Source organism: Peromyscus eremicus, chromosome X, assembly GCF_949786415.1.
Source record: "Peromyscus eremicus chromosome X, PerEre_H2_v1, whole genome shotgun sequence".
NCBI classification, from domain to species: Eukaryota; Metazoa; Chordata; class Mammalia; order Rodentia; family Cricetidae; genus Peromyscus; species Peromyscus eremicus.
Genome location: NC_081439.1, coordinates 39,920,407 through 39,939,911, shown reverse-complemented (window position 1 = coordinate 39,939,911; position 19,505 = coordinate 39,920,407). Strand labels below are relative to the sequence as shown.

Here is a 19,505-nt window from a genome sequence, read left to right as displayed (position 1 = left end):
ATCCTGTATATGTGTGTGTGGGGGGGGGCATGGATTTGAGAGGGAGTGGAGGGGACACAGGAGGAATTGGAGGAAAGGAAAGGAGGGAGGAATTATGTAAATACATTATTCATCTATGAAAAGCTCAAAAATTATATACTTTTTTAAAAGAAGAAGGGATATAGAATAAAAGGAAACAGAAACTGGTTTAGCTTGAAGTATTAGAAATGAACCTGACTCTCTAACTTTTTTCTGTCTCAGGGGATGTGTATATTGTTACCTGGTTGATAATGTAACCATCAATCACCTCTGCTTCCTGTCATCACATGGAAGTAGCATGGGCTCAAAAGTGAATGACTTCCTTATTTGCTCAGCAAAATAAGACAATGGACATCATAAAGATTTTCAGTATACAGATTCTCAATACTCACACAGAAAAAGAAACAAAAAAAGAACAACTAGAAACTTTAATATAGTGTGTGCTGCCCTACTTGCACCTGAACCCACCTAACTTCTTACTCTTTCTTTCTGTGAGATGATTCCATTGCCTGTGATTTTAAATCCTCCCTCCCCACACACCTAATACACATATTTATTAATCCAATGAACAGCACTGGAAGGATATTAGATAGTTTGTTAGAAATGATACAACTCATCAGGTCATTGTTTAGGAATAAATAAATTTTTTGATATTGTATCTTGTCTTGAGTATCTATCTCATACTACTCTACCAAAGCTATACCTCTTATCAAGTTAACAATTTTCCCTTTTGGTTTAGAGGTAGTATTGGTTATTATTCACCTAGCCACTCGACACCTTATTCTCCATGGTTAAGTCCTTCAATGATGCTCATTTATGGAAAAAATCCTCAGTAATAATCTCTTTAACTTTGGTTTTAAATGTGTCCTTGTTAGGGTTTCTGTTGCTGTGATGAAACACCATGACCAAAAGCAAGTTGGGGAGGAAAGGGTTTATTAGGCTTTCATGTCAGCATTACTGTTAATCACTGAAGGAAGTCAAGACAGGAACTCAAACAGGGCAGGATCCTGGAAAGTAGGAGCTGATGCAGAGGCCGTGATGGGGAGCTGCTTACTGGCTTGCTTCCCATGGCTTGCTCAGCCCACTTCTTATAGAACCCAAAACCACCAGCCCAGGGATGGCACCACCCACCATGGGCTGGGTCCTCCCCCATTGATCACTAAATGAGAAAATGCCTTATAGCTGGATCTCAAGGAGGAATTCCTTCAATTGAGTCGAGTCACCTTCCTCTCTGAGGACTCCAGCCTGTATCAAGTTGATACACAAAAAAATGAACCAGTACAGAATGTGTCTTCTGTTTCATACAGGGACAGTTAATACTGCATTTGGCTTCATAAGATAACTTTTATGGTCATTATGCTAGTAGTTGTCTCAATGGACTATAGATTAAAGGTTTTGTTATTGCTTTTCCTAATTACGAATAGCACCATTTAGATCTATTGGCCTCTGGCCATTCTATAGCATTAAAGAATAACTTTCCTAATAATGGTAGAGATAGAATTTTCTTAATACCTGGAGGAGGGCACAGATTGGAGCTTGGACAAATTGCATAAAATTATTAAACTCTTGTTTCTTGTATACTCAACTTTATAAGAAGAATTTGGCCATCAACTGACCTACTCTGGTGATAGGATGGCCAAACACCCTAATTGTCGTGCTAGAAACCCCATTCAATGACTGAGGGAACTGGATGCAGAGATCCACGGCTAGGCCCCGGGTGGAGCTTTGGGAGTCCAATTGGCAAGAAAGAGGAGGGTTTATATGAGAGAGAATAGTTGAGACCAAGGTTGGATAAAGCTCAGGGAGAAATAGCCAAACGAATGGAAACACATGAACTATGAACCAGTGACTGAGGGGCCCCCAACTGGATCAGGCCCTCTGAATGGGTGAGACAGTTGATTGGCTTGATCTGTTTGGGAGGCATCCAGGCAGTGGGACTGGGTCCTGTGCTCATTGCATGAGTTGGCTGTTTGTAACCTGGGGCTTATGCAGAGATGCTTGGCTCAGCCTGGGAGGAGGGGACTGGACTTGCCTGGAGTAAGTCTACCTGGTTGATCTCAATGCTCGGGGGAGTCTTTGCCCTGGAGGAGATGGGAATGGGGGGTGGGCTGGGGGGAAGGTGAGGGGGGCGGGAGAGGGGAGAACAAGGGAATTCATGGTTGATATGTAGAATTAAATTATATTGTAAAATAAAAAAAATAAGAATATACAAAGTGAACGCTATTTTCTATAACTACTTACTATGCTTTGGAGCTTCAGGAGAAATGAAATAACTATTCTAAACCTATAATATATTTATATTATACTTATACTTCATTTTTACCATTAAACAGGTTACTATTAAAATGATTAATTTAATAATTTAAATAAAATATATTATAATTAAGATTTCATTATAGATTTTAAGTATTTTTATAATGTCATGTACTTATTATTGATTTTAATTCTCTTCTGTAAAAAGCTAGTCTTTTAAAATATTCTTCCAATAGATTATCTTTATATTCATTATTTTAATATTTACTTTTGAAAGAACTTCTCTTTTTACCTAATATACTACAGTATTTTTAGTTGTAATCTTTGCCATGTTATTTAGACAAGTATCAAAACCCTAACCACAGCTCACTGTGTTTCTTCCTTCATAATGTCTACCTCACTATGTCCTTAATCCCTTTATCTCTACTTGATTTTGTACACTGTCCTTTCCAACTACTAAGTCTTCATTCCAAATGCTTCTGTACCTCAAGGTCTTTTTATTACTTTGCCTGGATCATCTTCTTATAGTTAGTACAAGGACTCACTTCCTTTCGGTCTCAGCTTATATTACCTTGACCAAGAAGTCTTTCTAGACCTACTACTCTTGTTATCACTAATCACTTGTACACTGTCATTGCCATAATATATGTGTGTGTGTGTGTGTGTGTGTGTGTGTGTGTGTGTGTGTGCATATGCATACACAAAACACACACATAGAGACACACATACACAGACACACACACGGTAACATCTACCACATAAGGATTCTCTTCTGTACATATCCTTGCCAGCATTTATTTCTTTTATTAATGACTGTCAACATTTTTGTTGTTGTTGTTCGTTGACTAGATGATTGTTATCTTTACAAGTTTTCATTAGACCATTTTGTTCTAATATCAGAAAAACTAAAAATTTACAGTTGGAAAGCAATCAAACATAATGTTTCTATAAAATAACTTTCATATGTTAAATGAATTCATAAACTCAACTAGATACCTTGCAATTTCCATTTTCACATTCTTTATGTTAGTTTGTTATGACCAGATGAGCTGAAAAACATATGCAGGACTGTACATTATTACAAATCCATTGCTTATTACAGTTATTTTAAGAGTATGTGGTAAATGCTTTTGAAATTACCTTTTAAAGAGAGTTATACGTAGTCAGAATGCTACCAAAAGTGCCTTGTAAATGTACTGGCCAATTAGAAAGGTTGTAGGAGTTAATATGAAAGGAAAACTATTTCCCTGCAAGGCCATGATGAAAATGATAAGATCAGCCTTTCTCAGAGGAGAATATATCCCCTCTCTTCTGATCATTCATTTAGCTATAATTGTTTGTTTGCTTTTCTAATATATCATATATATTTTATCCAAGTATACTAAGCCAAATAATTCTTCCCCTCAGCTAAAATAGTAGTTGTTTGTCTGTTAAATTTATATGTTTAATGTGTGTGTATAGTGACTGTTAGCTTGATTTGCACAAAGTATATTATCATTAGGATTGAAAACGTGGAATAATATTCAGTAAGCAACTTCTCTTTGTTGTACAGAATACCACCATATGAAGGACTCAGTTTGTCTACTAAAAATAGCTACATCAAGTAATATCTAGAAACAACACAAAAGCCATACCAAGTACAGGTCTTGCCTTTCTTGGTCCTCTATGACTGTGTACATTGGCTTCTAGAATTACATTAGCTGCAAGCACATACAAAGGAACCATCTCATGGGCTCTGAATAAGAGCTCCTGTGATTTACAAGAGAGCTTATAAGCCTTCTCCACATTGAGGCTGAAGCCCTTACTGAAACATTAAGCATGCTGTTTTGTCGTGTGCAGACCCTGTTCAGGTCGCCACTTACATTATTTTTCTGTAAGACCTGCAGTGCCTTGTTGACATTGTTCAGAGCATGAACTCTTGTGGATCCTTTTTCTTTTGGCTGAAAAAAAGAAAGGAGAGAAATGGTGTTTACTAGGGAACAAAGAGACAAAAAAATTCTACCTGAAAAATCAAAGATGTATAAATTTCACTTTTAAGTTTGAATATTTTACATATAAATGAACACATACTGTGAAGCATTTATTTTTTAAAAAAGTCTTCAGGCTTTGGGCTTTTTGTCCTTGGAATAGCACATCTTTAACATAAAGAATCCACCTCCTGGGAAAGAAAGCACATTTTTTTTCATTTACAGTACAATTTGGGGTGATTGCGTCTTCATTTTTTAGCTCAGTGTGTATTATTATAAGACCATGAATGATGGAAAACATTAACAAAATACATAAGAAAAGTAACCAGTAAGATAGAAAAGTAAGTTTATTTCTATAAATTTTAAGAAAAGTTTGAAGAACATGAGTCTCTTGTGGTGTCCAAACTCCACTCACTAACTAGCCACCCAGATATGCTCATGCAGGCAACCCTAATTTAAGGCAGTTGGTCATAAAGGAAAGGGAGAGAGGGCTATTAGAAAAGAATAAGGGGTTGAACAAGAGAGGGAGGGACCCAGGAGGTGGAAGTGGAGGTGAGTCTGACCAAAATACATTGCTTGAAATTGTCAAATAAATCATAATAATGTATTGAATTGTCAAATATAAATTATTTTGAAATATATAATGTTATATGATCGATAACACAGAGCTCTAGCACAAAACAGTCAGTCAGCATTCAGAGAATGAGAGTCTCTGAAGTGTTCAGCACTAAATGGGACATACTTATTACATCCCTTACCCCAAGCCCTAGGGATATTCTGTGAAGGGGGAAGAAAAAGATCATAAGAACCAGAGGTTTTTGATAACAGGAAAACCATGTTTTCCAGGTACAACAGGATCAATGCATATGGAACAAATATGCAGTGATGTGACAAGAAGTCAGAATCTCAATATAGAGGAAGAAGACAGGCATGAAATCCCACACCTAACTGCAGAGCTATTGCTATTTGATGGCAGCTGCAAGAGGAAGAGCCAGTTTTCACTAATGGCATGATTCCTGGTAGACTGGCTACACACTAGGGCAGGTCCCACTCCCAACACGAGCTTGGCAACAGAAACTGGGCTCAATGGGGAAAGAAGAAATATAAAAGAATGACTTTCAAAGTTGGGGAGGAAGGCAAAGGAGGATAGCTGGGGTGCTAATGGCCAGAGTTGCGGTGGGAGGGTAAATATTTTCAAAATATATTGAACAAAATTTTCAAATAATTAAAATATGCTAAAATGTGTAATGCTAAATAAGAAGTGTGTTTCTTTGACTACTGCCTAGTTGTCCTAGTCACTAGAATTCAAAATTTCAACAACCAGGGTTCTTAGTTTATAGTTTTAGTCCCAAAAGTTATATCACATCATTTAATTTTAAACTAACATCTGCATAATTAATTAAAATACACATCACCTAATTTTTCCTAATAGATGAGTTTTAGAAATTTTATTGTTATGATGCTTGTGTTTATTACCGCCTTATTATTTTTTCTGGTTTTCCCTTAAAGCAAGCTCTCATTAGCTATCTCCAAGAATATATCAGAAGCTCATTTCCTACTCACAATTTCTCCTTGATATCTTCAACAATGACATGGTTGGAACAAGTCAGCTGCCCAAAACAGTGATTTATACAGCTCTCATTTCAATCTTAGGGAGGCTATTGTTTAGTACACAGTGTGACTTCCTAAGCCTGGTTTCAATTTTCTGCTCTGTCACTTTTGGACTATTCAACCTTGAGAAACTTCTCAGTCTCCCTATACTCCAGTTTTCTCACATGTTAAGACAGAGTTAATAAAATAGCTGTTCCACAACTTTAACTAGTAATGTGTATAAAGTATTTAGATGGGGGATTTTGACATAATGCGTTCAGATGTTTGCTCTATGGAGTTTGTAGTACACGGAAAGTTCTTTACATTATTATTAAGTAACTTGCAATGCCAATGGTTTCATACCAATTTCACTTGTAATTATCCTAAACTTAAAAATTAACATATATTCACAAAAATTATCAGTGGATCAAGGCTCCAACTTTTGGTCCATGCCTATGAAGTTAGAATTTTCATATTTACTGTCTTACCCTTTCTCTACCTTGTGTGTATATGGAATAAATAATATACTTTTCTACTTTTAATTTTACCCTGTGCTTTCCAAGAGTCTTCCCATCCTTCCCAAGACTTGCATACCCAAGAGAATGTTACTTTTTAAACTGACTGTGCAAGCTTCCAACATTTCTGCTAAGCCTTCTAATCTCCAAGATGACTTAACTACTACCCTTTGTTAAAGACACAGATGTCTTGTTCCTTCATCTTCCTCCATCTCCAAGCATAGCCTCACTAACAACAATCTCCACTTTTCATATCTTAGAATGTTTTACTCCATGAATGTCAAAGTGAGAACAGCCTGTATTTTTGTGTTTTCCTACCTATCACCACAAAGAGCAAGAAAACAAAGGCAGAGAAACATGCTTTTAAAGAAAAGCAGCAGAATATCACCATAAATGTGCAGAGAAGGAGAACAGGTTATGAAAGGATAACCTTAAACAACTGAAAGTCAGTGAGATTTATTTATTTCTGTATTTATAAACAGAACTGACCCCATAAATATGGAAAAAAGTTGGATGCTCATAGGCACTTATTTCTCTATCAATATCATAAAAATACACCCATTAGACATGTATGCTTGTATATATAATTTGTGGCTATAGTGAAATTAAGAGTAAGCCTATACTGTGCCTTCCAATTGGCTACCTGACAGAAGTTTAAATGTAAAGCATTTGAATATTTTATTCTAGGAAGTCATCAACCCAAGTTAAAAGCTCTTAAAAATATATCAAATATACATATAAGTAACATTACACAGACTTAGCAGATTATGTTTAGGGATATATATATATATACATGAATAACAATTAGTGACAACAGAAGCCGTGAATTTAAAGGAGAGTAGGGAGGATTATTGGAACAAGAAAAGGAAAGTGAGAGATGTAATTATATCATAATCTCAAAAATAAAAGTAAAATTATTGGGTAAATAAACCAGAAAATGTACCAGTTTGAATTAATATAGTAACATATTAATCCTATATAGCTATTGAAGTTAATTTAAAAATGGAAGCACAAAGTATGTCTTTTTAGCATCAGTACAATATTTGAAAATCACTGTGATAGCCATGCATACATATACGCACCAAAATATTATTTCAAGTAAATAAAAGCAAAAATAAGTTCTATGGAATTTAAGAGAGGGAAATTAATTTTAGAAGTCTGTTAAAAAGCCTTCAATAGCAAACAGAAGCCCATGTTTTTCAAGGACTGTCAGAACACATAGAAGCACAGAAAGCAAAACAGGTAAACAAAACAACAAAGCAAAATTCTGGGCACTGTCTGACAGTACAGGCACCAACTTGGCTTGCCGTGAGAGAATTGCAGGAGGCAACTCAGAGATAGGATTTGGGCCAGATCGAACTTTGATAGACAGCTAGAGTTTCTACAGTATATACAAAACCTTGGTTTGTGTGTGGGGGGGGGGGGGGCGCTCATGTGCATGCACATGCTTAAATGCTTATGCTGGAAGAGCTATAGTAAAGGGAAAAGAGAAAAGATTAAAACAATAATTAAATAGGACTCATTATATATATAGAATGGATGGCTGTAGGTAGACTGGAGTCTTAAACCCTACTTAAAAGAATAATAGAAATCTAAAAATAAATTTTTTAAGTCAAGAGATTATGATTTAAGAGTTTTTCTCCATTATGAGAGTTTCATCAACTGAACTCAGACTCTTCTATGATTTTAGTGACTTATAATATAGTATAGCCATGTTTATCTCCTTCATAGGAATATTCTAAAATTATACAAGTTAACAGTTCTCAGAAGGAAATTATATTTTCATCTCATATGCTTTTTGATATCAGACTAAATACCAACATTTTATTATACTATACCAAAAATACTTTTATATATAAATACAGGTACATTTAAAAATACATGAAAATACAAAATAACACAAAGGTAAGTTCAAAGTCATTATGCATAACAACCTTTATACAATTAGTCCTTAAGAAGGATTTTTTAAAAAAGTGAAGACACATATTGCTTATTAATTAACAGAATATATTGTTGAAATTTTTTTACTCTATTATTCTGCACAAGATAAACAATGCCAAAATGAAAATTATAATATGAATTATTTAGTTCAGGAATAGGTACTGTATTGCTTATCTGACTAATACATTGGTGAGTTTCATTAGATCACTCAAATAAAACTGATTCTTTGGGGTCTGACACTTCATTGGGGTTACTGTAAATTTCAAAATAAGTTTCCTGGACTGGAGAGATGTTTCAGTATACAAATGTAAGGACCAGAGCATGGGTACTTAACACACACATAGTAGCCAAGTAGGCATGGTAACCTGTGTGTAATCCCAGGGATCAGGAGGCAGAGACAAGGACCACAGAAGAAAGCTGGCTAAATAGAATAGCTGAATTGATGAGGTCTAGTTCAAATGAGAGACTATCTCAATACATAGAGCAGAGAGTAATTTAGAAAGATATCCAAAATCAACCCTTTGCCTTTGCACAACACACATGCACACAAGTGCTTGTACACCCATATGCAAACGTGCATTCAGTCTCACATACAAATACATGAGAAAGGAGAGGGGGGAGGGAGAGGGAGGAAGGAAGGAGGAGAGAGAAAGAGAGAGAAAGAGAGAGGGAGGAAGGAAGGAAGGAAGGAAGGAAGGAAGGAAGGAAGGAAGGAAGGAAGGAAGCCAGCCAGCCAGCCAGCCAGCCAGCAAGCAAGCAAGCAAGCAAGCAAGCAAGGAAAGATTCTTACCAGTTTTTGCCCTGTCAGGCCTTCCAGGAGGTCTAGGAGGCGTTTCCCATCCTGCAGGTCACTGAAAAGGTTGTCTATGTGCTGCTTTCCAAACTGAAATGAAAACATACCGATTTGAAAAAAAATCACAGTTTTTTATAGTTTTTATGTTCCATATCTATGATGAAGTCTTTGGAAATTTAAAACTATATTTAAGGGTATTTGAAGTATCACATTAATAAATGACCAAGAGTAATGTATGAAAAGGAAGTTCAGGTTGATAAGCAGGGTCAATAAATTATTACAGTAGGACAAATATATTTGAACTGTTAATGACAGCAAGTTGAAAATTTGTAGCATAATTCATCCAATTAATCTGTCGGATTGTTCAACATCCTTTGTCATGCTTTACACAAAATGATTCAGAAAGTCCTGTTCTCATTTTAAAACAAATCCAGTTTTTGGAAGGCCTGATTTATTTATTTTGTCAGTTATTTAGTTAGTTTGAAGCCTACTGCACCTGGTAATCTCAGGTTGCCTCTCACCCAAGTAACCAGTAATCCTAGTTGGTCTTCCATCCAAGTATCGTCCCGTCCTAACCATGCTTAACTCCTGGGATAAGATGAGATCCATGGTGTTCAATGTGGTATGGCTATATATGGAAAATCTAGTTTAAACAGGGTGAAAATAAGTCTACTAAGGCTTTTCAATTATTTTTCTAGGATATCTACTTAGAAATTCCATTAAGGAACCTAAAATTACTATAATCACTAGTAAGTCCTAAAATTCTTAGAGTAACTACTGATGGGAGGCACTGAACTTTGCAAATGGATCTTATCACCATTGCATCTTTTCTGTCATCTTAACATTAATGCACTCATCTTACAGGAGCAGGTAAGACAAAGAATTTGGCTATGCAACCCTGTGTTACAAAACTAGAAGGTGGTAAGCCCATCATTTTGCCTCGGGTCTAGGTAACTTCTGAAGCCTCTGTTCCGTCCATCCTACCATGTTACTCTTCTCCACCTTATTATCTTTCTGCTCTGTTATCTTTCAAATATATTGTTTCTTCTGACATATGCTCCAAAATCTTTCCTAGTTTCAGTAAAAAACCATCCACAATTGTTTCTGATGGTATGATTTTCAGTTCTCTTATCACCCATATTATCCACAAAGACTTAGTTTAGCACTGAAGTCTATGGAACAGCAGTAAACCAGAGTGAGATGCTAGATGGAGCTCACATTGGTAAATCAGACACACAATGCCCAGGTGACAGAAGTTCTTTCCAGCTGGGAAAACATACTCATGAAAAATAATACCACACACAGGAAATAAATGAATCAGGAAAACATAACTGTGGAAAATACCAGAGTCTGTAGCTTCAAATCAGGAACTGCTTTCACCGAGTGTCAAATAACAGGCCTAACATTGACCTTTAACTCATGAGCTACTTAGATTGCAAACTAACTTTGAAACTTACTTATCAAGAAAATCCCTGTATACAAGAAAAACAACAACTTTGATACATCTAAGACTAAAGACATAAAAGTTAGATTCTTCCTACACTCAGGTAGCAATGTCAATGATGGGACCTGAAGTTGCCTAGGTAGTTGCCTTCTATGAAGAAAAACCTAGCTCCTGCAGGCAAGCCACTCATTCTTGTATGCTCAGATTTTTTGATGTGATATCAACTACAGACTATTTTTTTACAAACTGTTTTTGTATTGAAATTATACCCCAATAGTTCTTTTTGAAATTCCAGAGTAAGAATGTAAATAATACAATATATTAACATGCTGAAAGTTTTTAAAGTAGGTTTATAATGTATAATATATAAGCAAATCTTAAAAAACTGACATTTTATGACTCTTTAAGCAGATGAGTATATACTTCCTAATAATACCATAAACATCTTCAAATGTAAACATGAGTAACACTGAGGTTTTATTTTCCAATTGAATTAAAGTACAACTTGAAATGCTCTTTATTTCAGGGGCAAGTTTTACAGAAGCAACTGAGAAAAGAGTTTCTTCTAAAGTTATGAAAATAAGCATCTTGCAGGTAGCAATATGCCAATTTTTAGAAAAAGGCAAATGTATATTTTTCTGACAAAGATTGTTGTTCTTAGGCCATACTGTGTATCTTTATTGATTGCCAGATAAACTCTGACAAACGAAGAAAGACATGGATGACAAAATGGCACTTACTCAAAAAAAGAATTGAAGCCAGTAAATATGAAGTGTATCTCAGGGCATCTAACCTAAGTATTATACAGGATGAAACATATGCTTTGATTTAGGGAAAGGAAGTGGAGATAAAGGCCAGCAGGCTGAGAGAATCTTGCTTACAGTCTGAATGTGACACAGACTCTCTATAGTTTACCCTTTCATGCCAAATTCAACCAAAATGGAAAGGGAGTAAATGATCCTGGTCTAGTCAGGCTCCCAAGTGTAACTAGTTAATGATCTTAGTACAAGGAAGCAACGAGTTAATAGGAAAAAAAAACTGATCTTATTATTTTATCAGTTTTCATAGCACATTTATAACAATGTTTCACTGAAGTATCACAACAGAAATCTGAATCTTCTTTGTTCCATCGGCCATATTGTCACCCAGAAGGAACATGCTTCCTGAAAATGAGACTGAATGAATTTATCCTGGGTATGGCAGGATCAATTCCTCAGTTACTGAAGGTTTAGCAGTTCTGTGAAAACACATGCTGAAGCAGGTTTGGCCCTCCTTCTGTAATGTATGTTTGCTTTAATTTAAAGGCAAATATTAAAGCAGTTTTTGTAAAATTCCCACCTACTAAAACAATTCTCAACAAAATGTCACAAAGCTTCAGATGCTTTGTCTATATGTAGCATAACTACCCCACAGGAAAAACAAAAGCATCTCATTACTCCTGCATCCTTTGCTTGGTTTAAACTACTCTCTCTTCATTGGACAGAGTTATCGATATTACACAGCAAAAGGAGCACAGGTTCCAGAGGCAGCGGAAGCTAACTTTGGCACTCAAGTACCCTGTTCACTAGCTGTGGTGTCCTAATAAAGTAAATCTTTGCACTGATCAGTAAAACGAAAACTTATATAATAACACCTCAGAGCACACTTGTGAACTTGAAATCAAGCAAAGTCAGTATATTCTATAGGTGTTGCATATGAATTGGCAACTTTTAATCCATATTTAAAAAATATAGGATAATTTTACTCCTTTATTCTTCTATTAGCGCTTCTCTATTTCTCTCTGTAGTGCTAAGTTCGAGGTACATATGAAATTTTATCATGCTATTGAATATAATAGAAAATGCTGAGTTCATTTGTAATGCATGTGATTATAACCCCTATAAGTGTAGATAATAGTATAGGAGTATAAGTATAGCACCTATAAGAATAGTAAGGAAGGAGAGATGTAATTGTGCACATACATCACAGAAAATGAGGAATGTAAACTGTGGATAGCGAAGCCCAAAGAAAATTCATGCTCTTGTTCTGTTGCTTCTTCGGCTATTTTAAATTAAATCTTGGTTTGTTTCTCTCCTGTTTCATTTTTGCTATCTATCACATCTTTTTTCATGGGTGACATTTAGGGTAATAAAAGCATTACTATTTCCTTAAAATTCCATCATTAATGGCTTTCTTTTCAAGTGCAGAAAATGGTTTTGTAAATCAAAGTGCCACATCCTTTTTGTGCCACATGATTCTGTGGCTCTCTGCCTTTAGTTCCTTTCATGACTAATGCTTTCTTTATTAAATGAACTCAGTGAACTTTTGACATTACTCAGCAGATTCACCCATTCAGTTATTGACTTCTTCTTTACTAACCCAAATAGCAAGATGAAACAATCATAAAATAACATTCCTTCTACAGTATTATTTGTAATGAATTAAGAAATATGGAAGCCCAGACAATGTTAAAATATATTAGTAGGTGGCATAAATAAAGAGGAGAAAATTTTAAATAATGTAAAAAAAAAACTGTGAAAGGCTCAGAAATTCATTTGTGAAGCTGTTTAAGCGGCCTCTGCCTCTTCAGAGTTGCATCAGTCTTTTAACCTGAAAATACAGAAGGATCAATACAATGTTCCAGTAAGAGCTAAAGAGCACACGGATAATTTAGCATGACCTTCTGGTTACAAAAAGGTCAAGCCATGGATATATCTGTTGTTCAAAAAGTCAAGAGACTGCTCAGTGATTACAAATTCTGGACACTGGAAACACCAAAAAGCCTGCAAAAGTGAGGATTCAAAATCTCCTGGGAGGCTACGCTGCTGAATTGCTCAGCGCAAAATAATACAGCCCACTGTAGTTTAAACAGGCACTTTTTGTAGGTATTTTTCTAAAGTACAGTTTTAAAATTTGTGACAAACATTGTATTGCAACATAATATACATACAGGAAAACATGTATCTTCAGTTGTATAGCTCAGTGAATCTCTGTAAAGTGAATAGGTTTATACTACAGCAATTACACTTATAAACAGGATATGACAGGTACCTGGTAGCAACCTAGCACCACTTCTGTGGATTAGCATCTTCAAGAATGACCACTGTACTAATTGTTAACAGCACATATTAATAATGCTTCACAAGACTCTCAATAAAGACAAATAAAATGTGTTTTATCTTTAATTTTAGGAATGTAATGATTGAAAGGAATATGGCTTATATAGAGAGAATTTGGAAAGGAAAAATTTCACACTGATGAAGTGTTTTACAAAGCATAAAAATTATAATTTTGTGAACAAAATTTGCTCTACATTCAAAATGCCTGTATCCATATCTTATATGTTATTATAAGATCTTGGGCAAGTCTCTTTTCCAACCCAAGCCTCAATATTTCCATTTTTAAAGTCAAGATATAGTATTACCCAGATTGTGGTAATGATATGAAAATTTTAAGTAGAATGGGCTTTTTCAAAATAAAATATGCCTAAAAGATGCTAACTATCATGAATTTATTCCAGTATTTTGAACCATAATGCTCATACTTCTTGACATTTCCTCTTTGTGAGCTTATACTCAGAGTGACCAATGGCACTAACTAATTTGATAACATAAAGATTAAACGGTTAATAAATATAAGGTGTCCAATACAGTCCCTGGCTGAGAAAGTGTTCAATAAACTCAAATTACATTTCTTGTGTTATCCTTCCTATTAAATGTCCCTATCAGGGAGTAAGCATCCAAATTTGTTTTGCAGATCCAAAGGCCCTTGCAAAAACGAGTAATACTGTAAAAGCTTACCAAAAGAATATTTGCAAAGATAAAGACAGAGTCTTACGAAACCACTGGAAGAAATAGAGAAATATATTTACTCCTAGACTCAGAGAAGAGAGCATTTTTTGGTCTGTAAACAATGAAAGAACTAAAAAGACTGCCTGAGAGGAGCTCCCATCACTCAAATGTCCTTATCTTTCTATATTCCTTCTTTCTTGTTCCTTTAAGATCTGCCATTGGCCAAATCCACCTGGAAGTCATAGGGCAAGGGAATCTGCTACTATAGGCAAGCTACTTACTCAGGAGAGAAAAAGGAAGAGCGTGAGCCAAGGTGGATGAACTACCACTATTTTGACACTTCACACATTGCAAAATTTTGTCACAGACATCTGTGTCAGGAAGGAACTGCGAGCACAAATGTTCTTCTTCAGGCTTAATCTACCAATTATATCTCTAGGAATGTCATAGCAAAAAGCAAAATCTATTAGTAGGATACATTTTCTTTTTTAACAGGAGTATCAAAGTTCTGGAATGTTCTTAGGATTTAGCAGATGAAAATTAACATGTATTTATTCATTATCACTTAGCATCAAATACTTTTCAAGACTCTTATGTACCAGAAATAGCACTAAATCTGGCTGCAAAGATAATGAAGAAAAAGCCAAGTTATTCCTTGGAGCTAAGAAGTACTGAACAGCTAAGTTATATAATATACTTTCACATTCACCCCAGTTACAAAATGTTATTCTATTCAGCAGTAAGACTTCATAAAATATAATCATTAACACTCAATATGTATATTATAGTACTAAGTACATAAAAAATGACTCAGGCAGATTGCACATTAGAACTTTGAACAGTAACAACAGTCGATGGAAATCAAGTCATTATCTATAAATGGTTTGTTTTAAACACCAAAGGAAAAAAAATGATTAAACAAAATCAGCATATTTCGTTGTCTGATCAGGTCTATCTCTTATAAACTTTGTTTAAAAAAATTGAGTCCTTTACTTAGACGTGTGGTTTATCATCTGTAATTTAACAAGGATAATATTAGTTTACTTCCCCAGCTTTTCTAAAACCAAAATTTGTAAAACTTTGGTAATTTTTATATATGGTTTGATATAGCTTTAACAAAATGAAAAATTTATTGTACCATAGAAGACTTACAATACAAGAATTTAGATAATTCTCTTTTTGAAAATTACATATTCTTTATACATTGTAATACTAAAAGATACCTTTAATTTTTATACTAATGATTTATATTTGGACACCTAGGGATAGAAACAGAAATGAATTAAGATCTATTCCAATAATCATTTTTACACAAAAACAGCACAAAGTTGGCAAGATGAAGCATTTTGTTTCAAAGTATTTAAACACACACATACACACATGTCATATACAAATATGACATAATAAATAAGCTTTTGAGGAAATACTACCTATCAGCATTTAGAACCAAATAATATCTAAGGTGGCTAAAGAATATTTAAATTTGTTCATACACAATGAAAGGGCAATGGCACAAGAACATTCATATATTCTGTAAATAATAGATTTAAATTGTATTTTTATTTTATATATACTTTCCTAGTTACATGTCAGAACAATTGTATGTGCTCAATGTGGGTGACAAGACATAGCTTTTTTTCCTAATCATGCCATTCTGCTGCCCACTGGGGAAGTCAGCCTTGGTCAATTCATAATTTTTTCTTCAATGACTAAATTGAAGGCCTGTTTGTCGACAGTACCAAATCAAGGAAAGGATTCACAAGGCTACATGGCATAGAATATGTAACGAAAGGCTTCTGTGTAAATTGTATTTCTATTTCCTTCTAACAAGTTGAACCAGAGGAAATTTCCAATCCTGTAGTAGTATATGGTTGAATATTGGATTTTTCATATGAATCAGCTTCATATACATTGATTCATTAGTGTTTGAGAGAAACATTAGTGTATGTTACATACTGTGCTCTAATTAATTTTTATAATAATCAAGGAAACTCATCTCTATTTTATAGATAATAAATTTGAGGCATAGAGCATACCAATAATTTTTCTAAAGTTACAACAAGTAAGTGTTACATACAACTCTAAATGTAGACACTTTATCTACCAATCTCTTAACCATTCCTACTGTCTAAATGTTGTTAAAGTTATGGTTATTTGGTTGTTATATCATTCAGTGTTACTGATAGGTAATTATAACGGGCAGGTCATAATGTCAAAAATGCAAGTTTTAGAGTTTGTTTTCATTTTTCATTTACTTATTTTGTTTTATGGGTATGAGCATTTGCCTGCTTCTGTGTACACACCACATACCTACAGAATCTGTAGTGGTCAGAAGAGACCCTGAGGACCAAATCTAGATCAGGTCCTCTGCAAAAGCAAGGAGTGCTCTTAACCACTTAGTCGTCTCTTCACCCCCTCAAGAAAGAAAAGTTTTCATGTAATCAATTCTTTCTGTTCTTTCCTTTCACTTTCTTAATGTCACATGTTAATTTACAAAAGTAGTTATTCTTTATACTGGGCTGAATTTGTGACAAGATATTGGGAACAGTGGTGCTTCTTACATCTACATTATGACATTTTTTTTTCAGGTTTGGGACTATGGAGATGGTTCATTGGCTAAAGCACATCGTTCCCAATGGTGAGGACTTGAGCTCAGATTCCCAAGAACCACATTAAGCTGGGTGCATGTGTCTGTAATTCCAGCACCTCTCAACCAGATGGGAAATCTCTGGAAGCCTGTTGGCCACCTAGCCTGATACTCACAGTGTTGAACAGAGTACCCTGTCTCAAATAAGATTGAAGGTAAAGGCTGATATCCAAAATTGTCCTCTGACCCCCACACATATACTACCACACATCCTCATGTATTCACTCTAAAGAGCAGTCACCCATAAATACATACATATTCACAAAAACTAAAAATGTGAAAAAAGAATTCAACCTGTGAATTGTTAAATTGCTTAGCATTAAGGATCCCATTATCTCCTTGAGACATCAGTATGACTGCCATCCTAACAAATATAGTAAAGACTGCACCAGAGCAGTAACCCAAGTAACACAATATTGTCTAAAGATTTTGAAAACCATTCTCTTATCATCATTAGCTAAATAGAAAATTAAAAATATGATTCTAAAAGATGATGAAGCTTCAATTAATAGCAAATAAAAGAATAAGTTTGGGTTTTGTGCATCTAACTCAAACATTTCTTAAACATCTCAACATGCCACTATTTGGTTTAAATCTTCCATTTATTGGTTTTATTTTGAAGAATACAGTCCTTGGAAGCAAATAAGCACTTATTTAAATTGCTCTTCTAGCTTTTTCTCAATTGTGCGGAAAATGTTGATAAATTATGTAACACTTCACCTGTTTTCATCATATGTCAAAGGAGAGAAGTATTTAAGTTACACAACATTTCATCATTACTAGCCACATGCTTTATACTGTCTCACACACCAGGAAGAATAGATAGATGAAAGGTGTTTTTTTCCCTTTACCATTGCTCTTGTTCTCATAGACTTTGTCACATTCTAGGGAAGAGGTGTACTTTAAAGCAATTATCATTCTAATCCTCTTGATACTGGTGTCAGAAATGGGCTGCTGGTACACATAAGAGAGATTTAATCCATTCTGGGGAGAATAACAGAAATCTTTATCAACTGAATTTCAAAAGTTGAATAAAATATTAACAGGAAGATGTGGAAAATGGAAGAGAGTACAAGCAGAAAGACCTTCAGATGCTAGGATCAAGTTACATTTTATGATTACAGAAATCACAATAAGCCAGTTCTTCAAGCATAGGGCCTGTTGAGGGGCAGAAAATGATCACATTAGAGAGGCATAAGAGACTACGTCAGAGAAGATTTGTTATGGCACTCAAAGGAATCTAGACATACACCCATTGTCTTCAGACTTTTAAACATGGCTTCTAATTTTGATACACTCAAGCCATATATTTACATTAATAATTAGTCGTGTTTTAACACAGGGAATACTGTTTCAGAAAGCCTGATATTTGCATTATTTAGAGACTATTCTTGTGTGAAAATATTACTTGGCAAGGAAGCTATGTTGTGCAGGAACATCTGCTCTAAATGATAGACTAACAGCAAAATTGGTCCAAATATTTCATCCTTTAATGAGTCCATGCCCCTCACAATGTGGCCTCAATGCTTTTCTCTTCTCCATTTTCTGCCTCGTGAACCTGTGTCATCCCCTGACTTGCTTTGACCAGTAAAATGTAGCAGAGAGGACTGCTTTCTACTCCCAAACATTGTCCTCAAAAAGGTTTGAACGCTTTTCTGTACTCTGCATGGCACTTCTTTCCACTATAGAAACATATCTGAGCCAGGTTGTGAGAGGATGAAAGATTTGGAGCAGAGCCAAGTTGTCCTGGCTAGCTCATAGGAGATAGGGACCTTACTTTTTTTGTTCCCATTTGATAAAGTTTCACTCTATTGTCAGTTTAGATTTAAAAAAAATCTGTTTATCATCTTTTCTTTATGCTTTCTGTGGATTGTTACTCAAAAACAGTGAGTCAAAATAATTCTCAGTGAACTAAAACTGTCACCTTCATTTAGTATTTCTAGAAAAATGGTTTTCTGAATGGCACCCAAATGAAAGTAATTAACATTTTTAAAGAAAGCTTAATAGTATTGGAGAATAACATTAACTTGTCTGCAAATTGATGATAAAATTGTAATTGGTAACCCCCATTTCAAAAATAGAAAAAAATCATATATGTAAAAAGTCTAACCAGAGACAGGAGGATCTCTGTGAGTTCAAGGCCAGCCTGGTCTACACAGCAAGATCTAGGACAGGTGCCAGAACAACACAGAGAAATCTTATCCCGAAAAAACCAAAAAAAAAAAAAAAAAAGTCTTGCTCATCTCTTGTGTTAGAACCAGCATCACATAACTAATAGATAAAAATCTTTTGAAATATATTAGCTTATGAAACCACAAGTTTCCACCAACCCCAAAGCTAAAAATGTCATCAGATAATGTCTAAGGCCTATAGAACTGTTTTATTCATCTTACTGTAACCACCTCTCTAATGTACCAACCAACATATTTTAAACCTGCGTTGATTCACGCCATTCTTTGTTCTGCAAAACTATAGAACTTCATGAAACTGCTTTCACATTGGACATGGAATTTGGGGTAACCTTAATCTGTTTTCCTGGGTCATAGTCACTCAAAATGATTCCAGAA

General features: G+C 34.9%; 1 protein-coding gene across 8 annotated transcripts in view; it reads right to left on the bottom strand.

The window, feature by feature from the left end:
* Dmd (dystrophin) overlaps nucleotides 1–19,505 on the bottom strand; it is a 2,092,376-nt gene that overhangs the window by 1,719,727 nt on the left and 353,144 nt on the right. For all 8 annotated transcript variants that reach the window (XM_059250112.1, XM_059250109.1, XM_059250111.1 and 5 more), the window contains exons 3-4: nucleotides 9,075–9,167; nucleotides 4,134–4,211 (exon numbers count right to left, since the gene is read on the bottom strand). In XM_059250112.1, coding sequence (XP_059106095.1) covers nucleotides 4,134–4,211; nucleotides 9,075–9,167 — 171 coding nt within the window. The remainder of the gene's footprint in view (nucleotides 1–4,133; nucleotides 4,212–9,074; nucleotides 9,168–19,505) is intronic.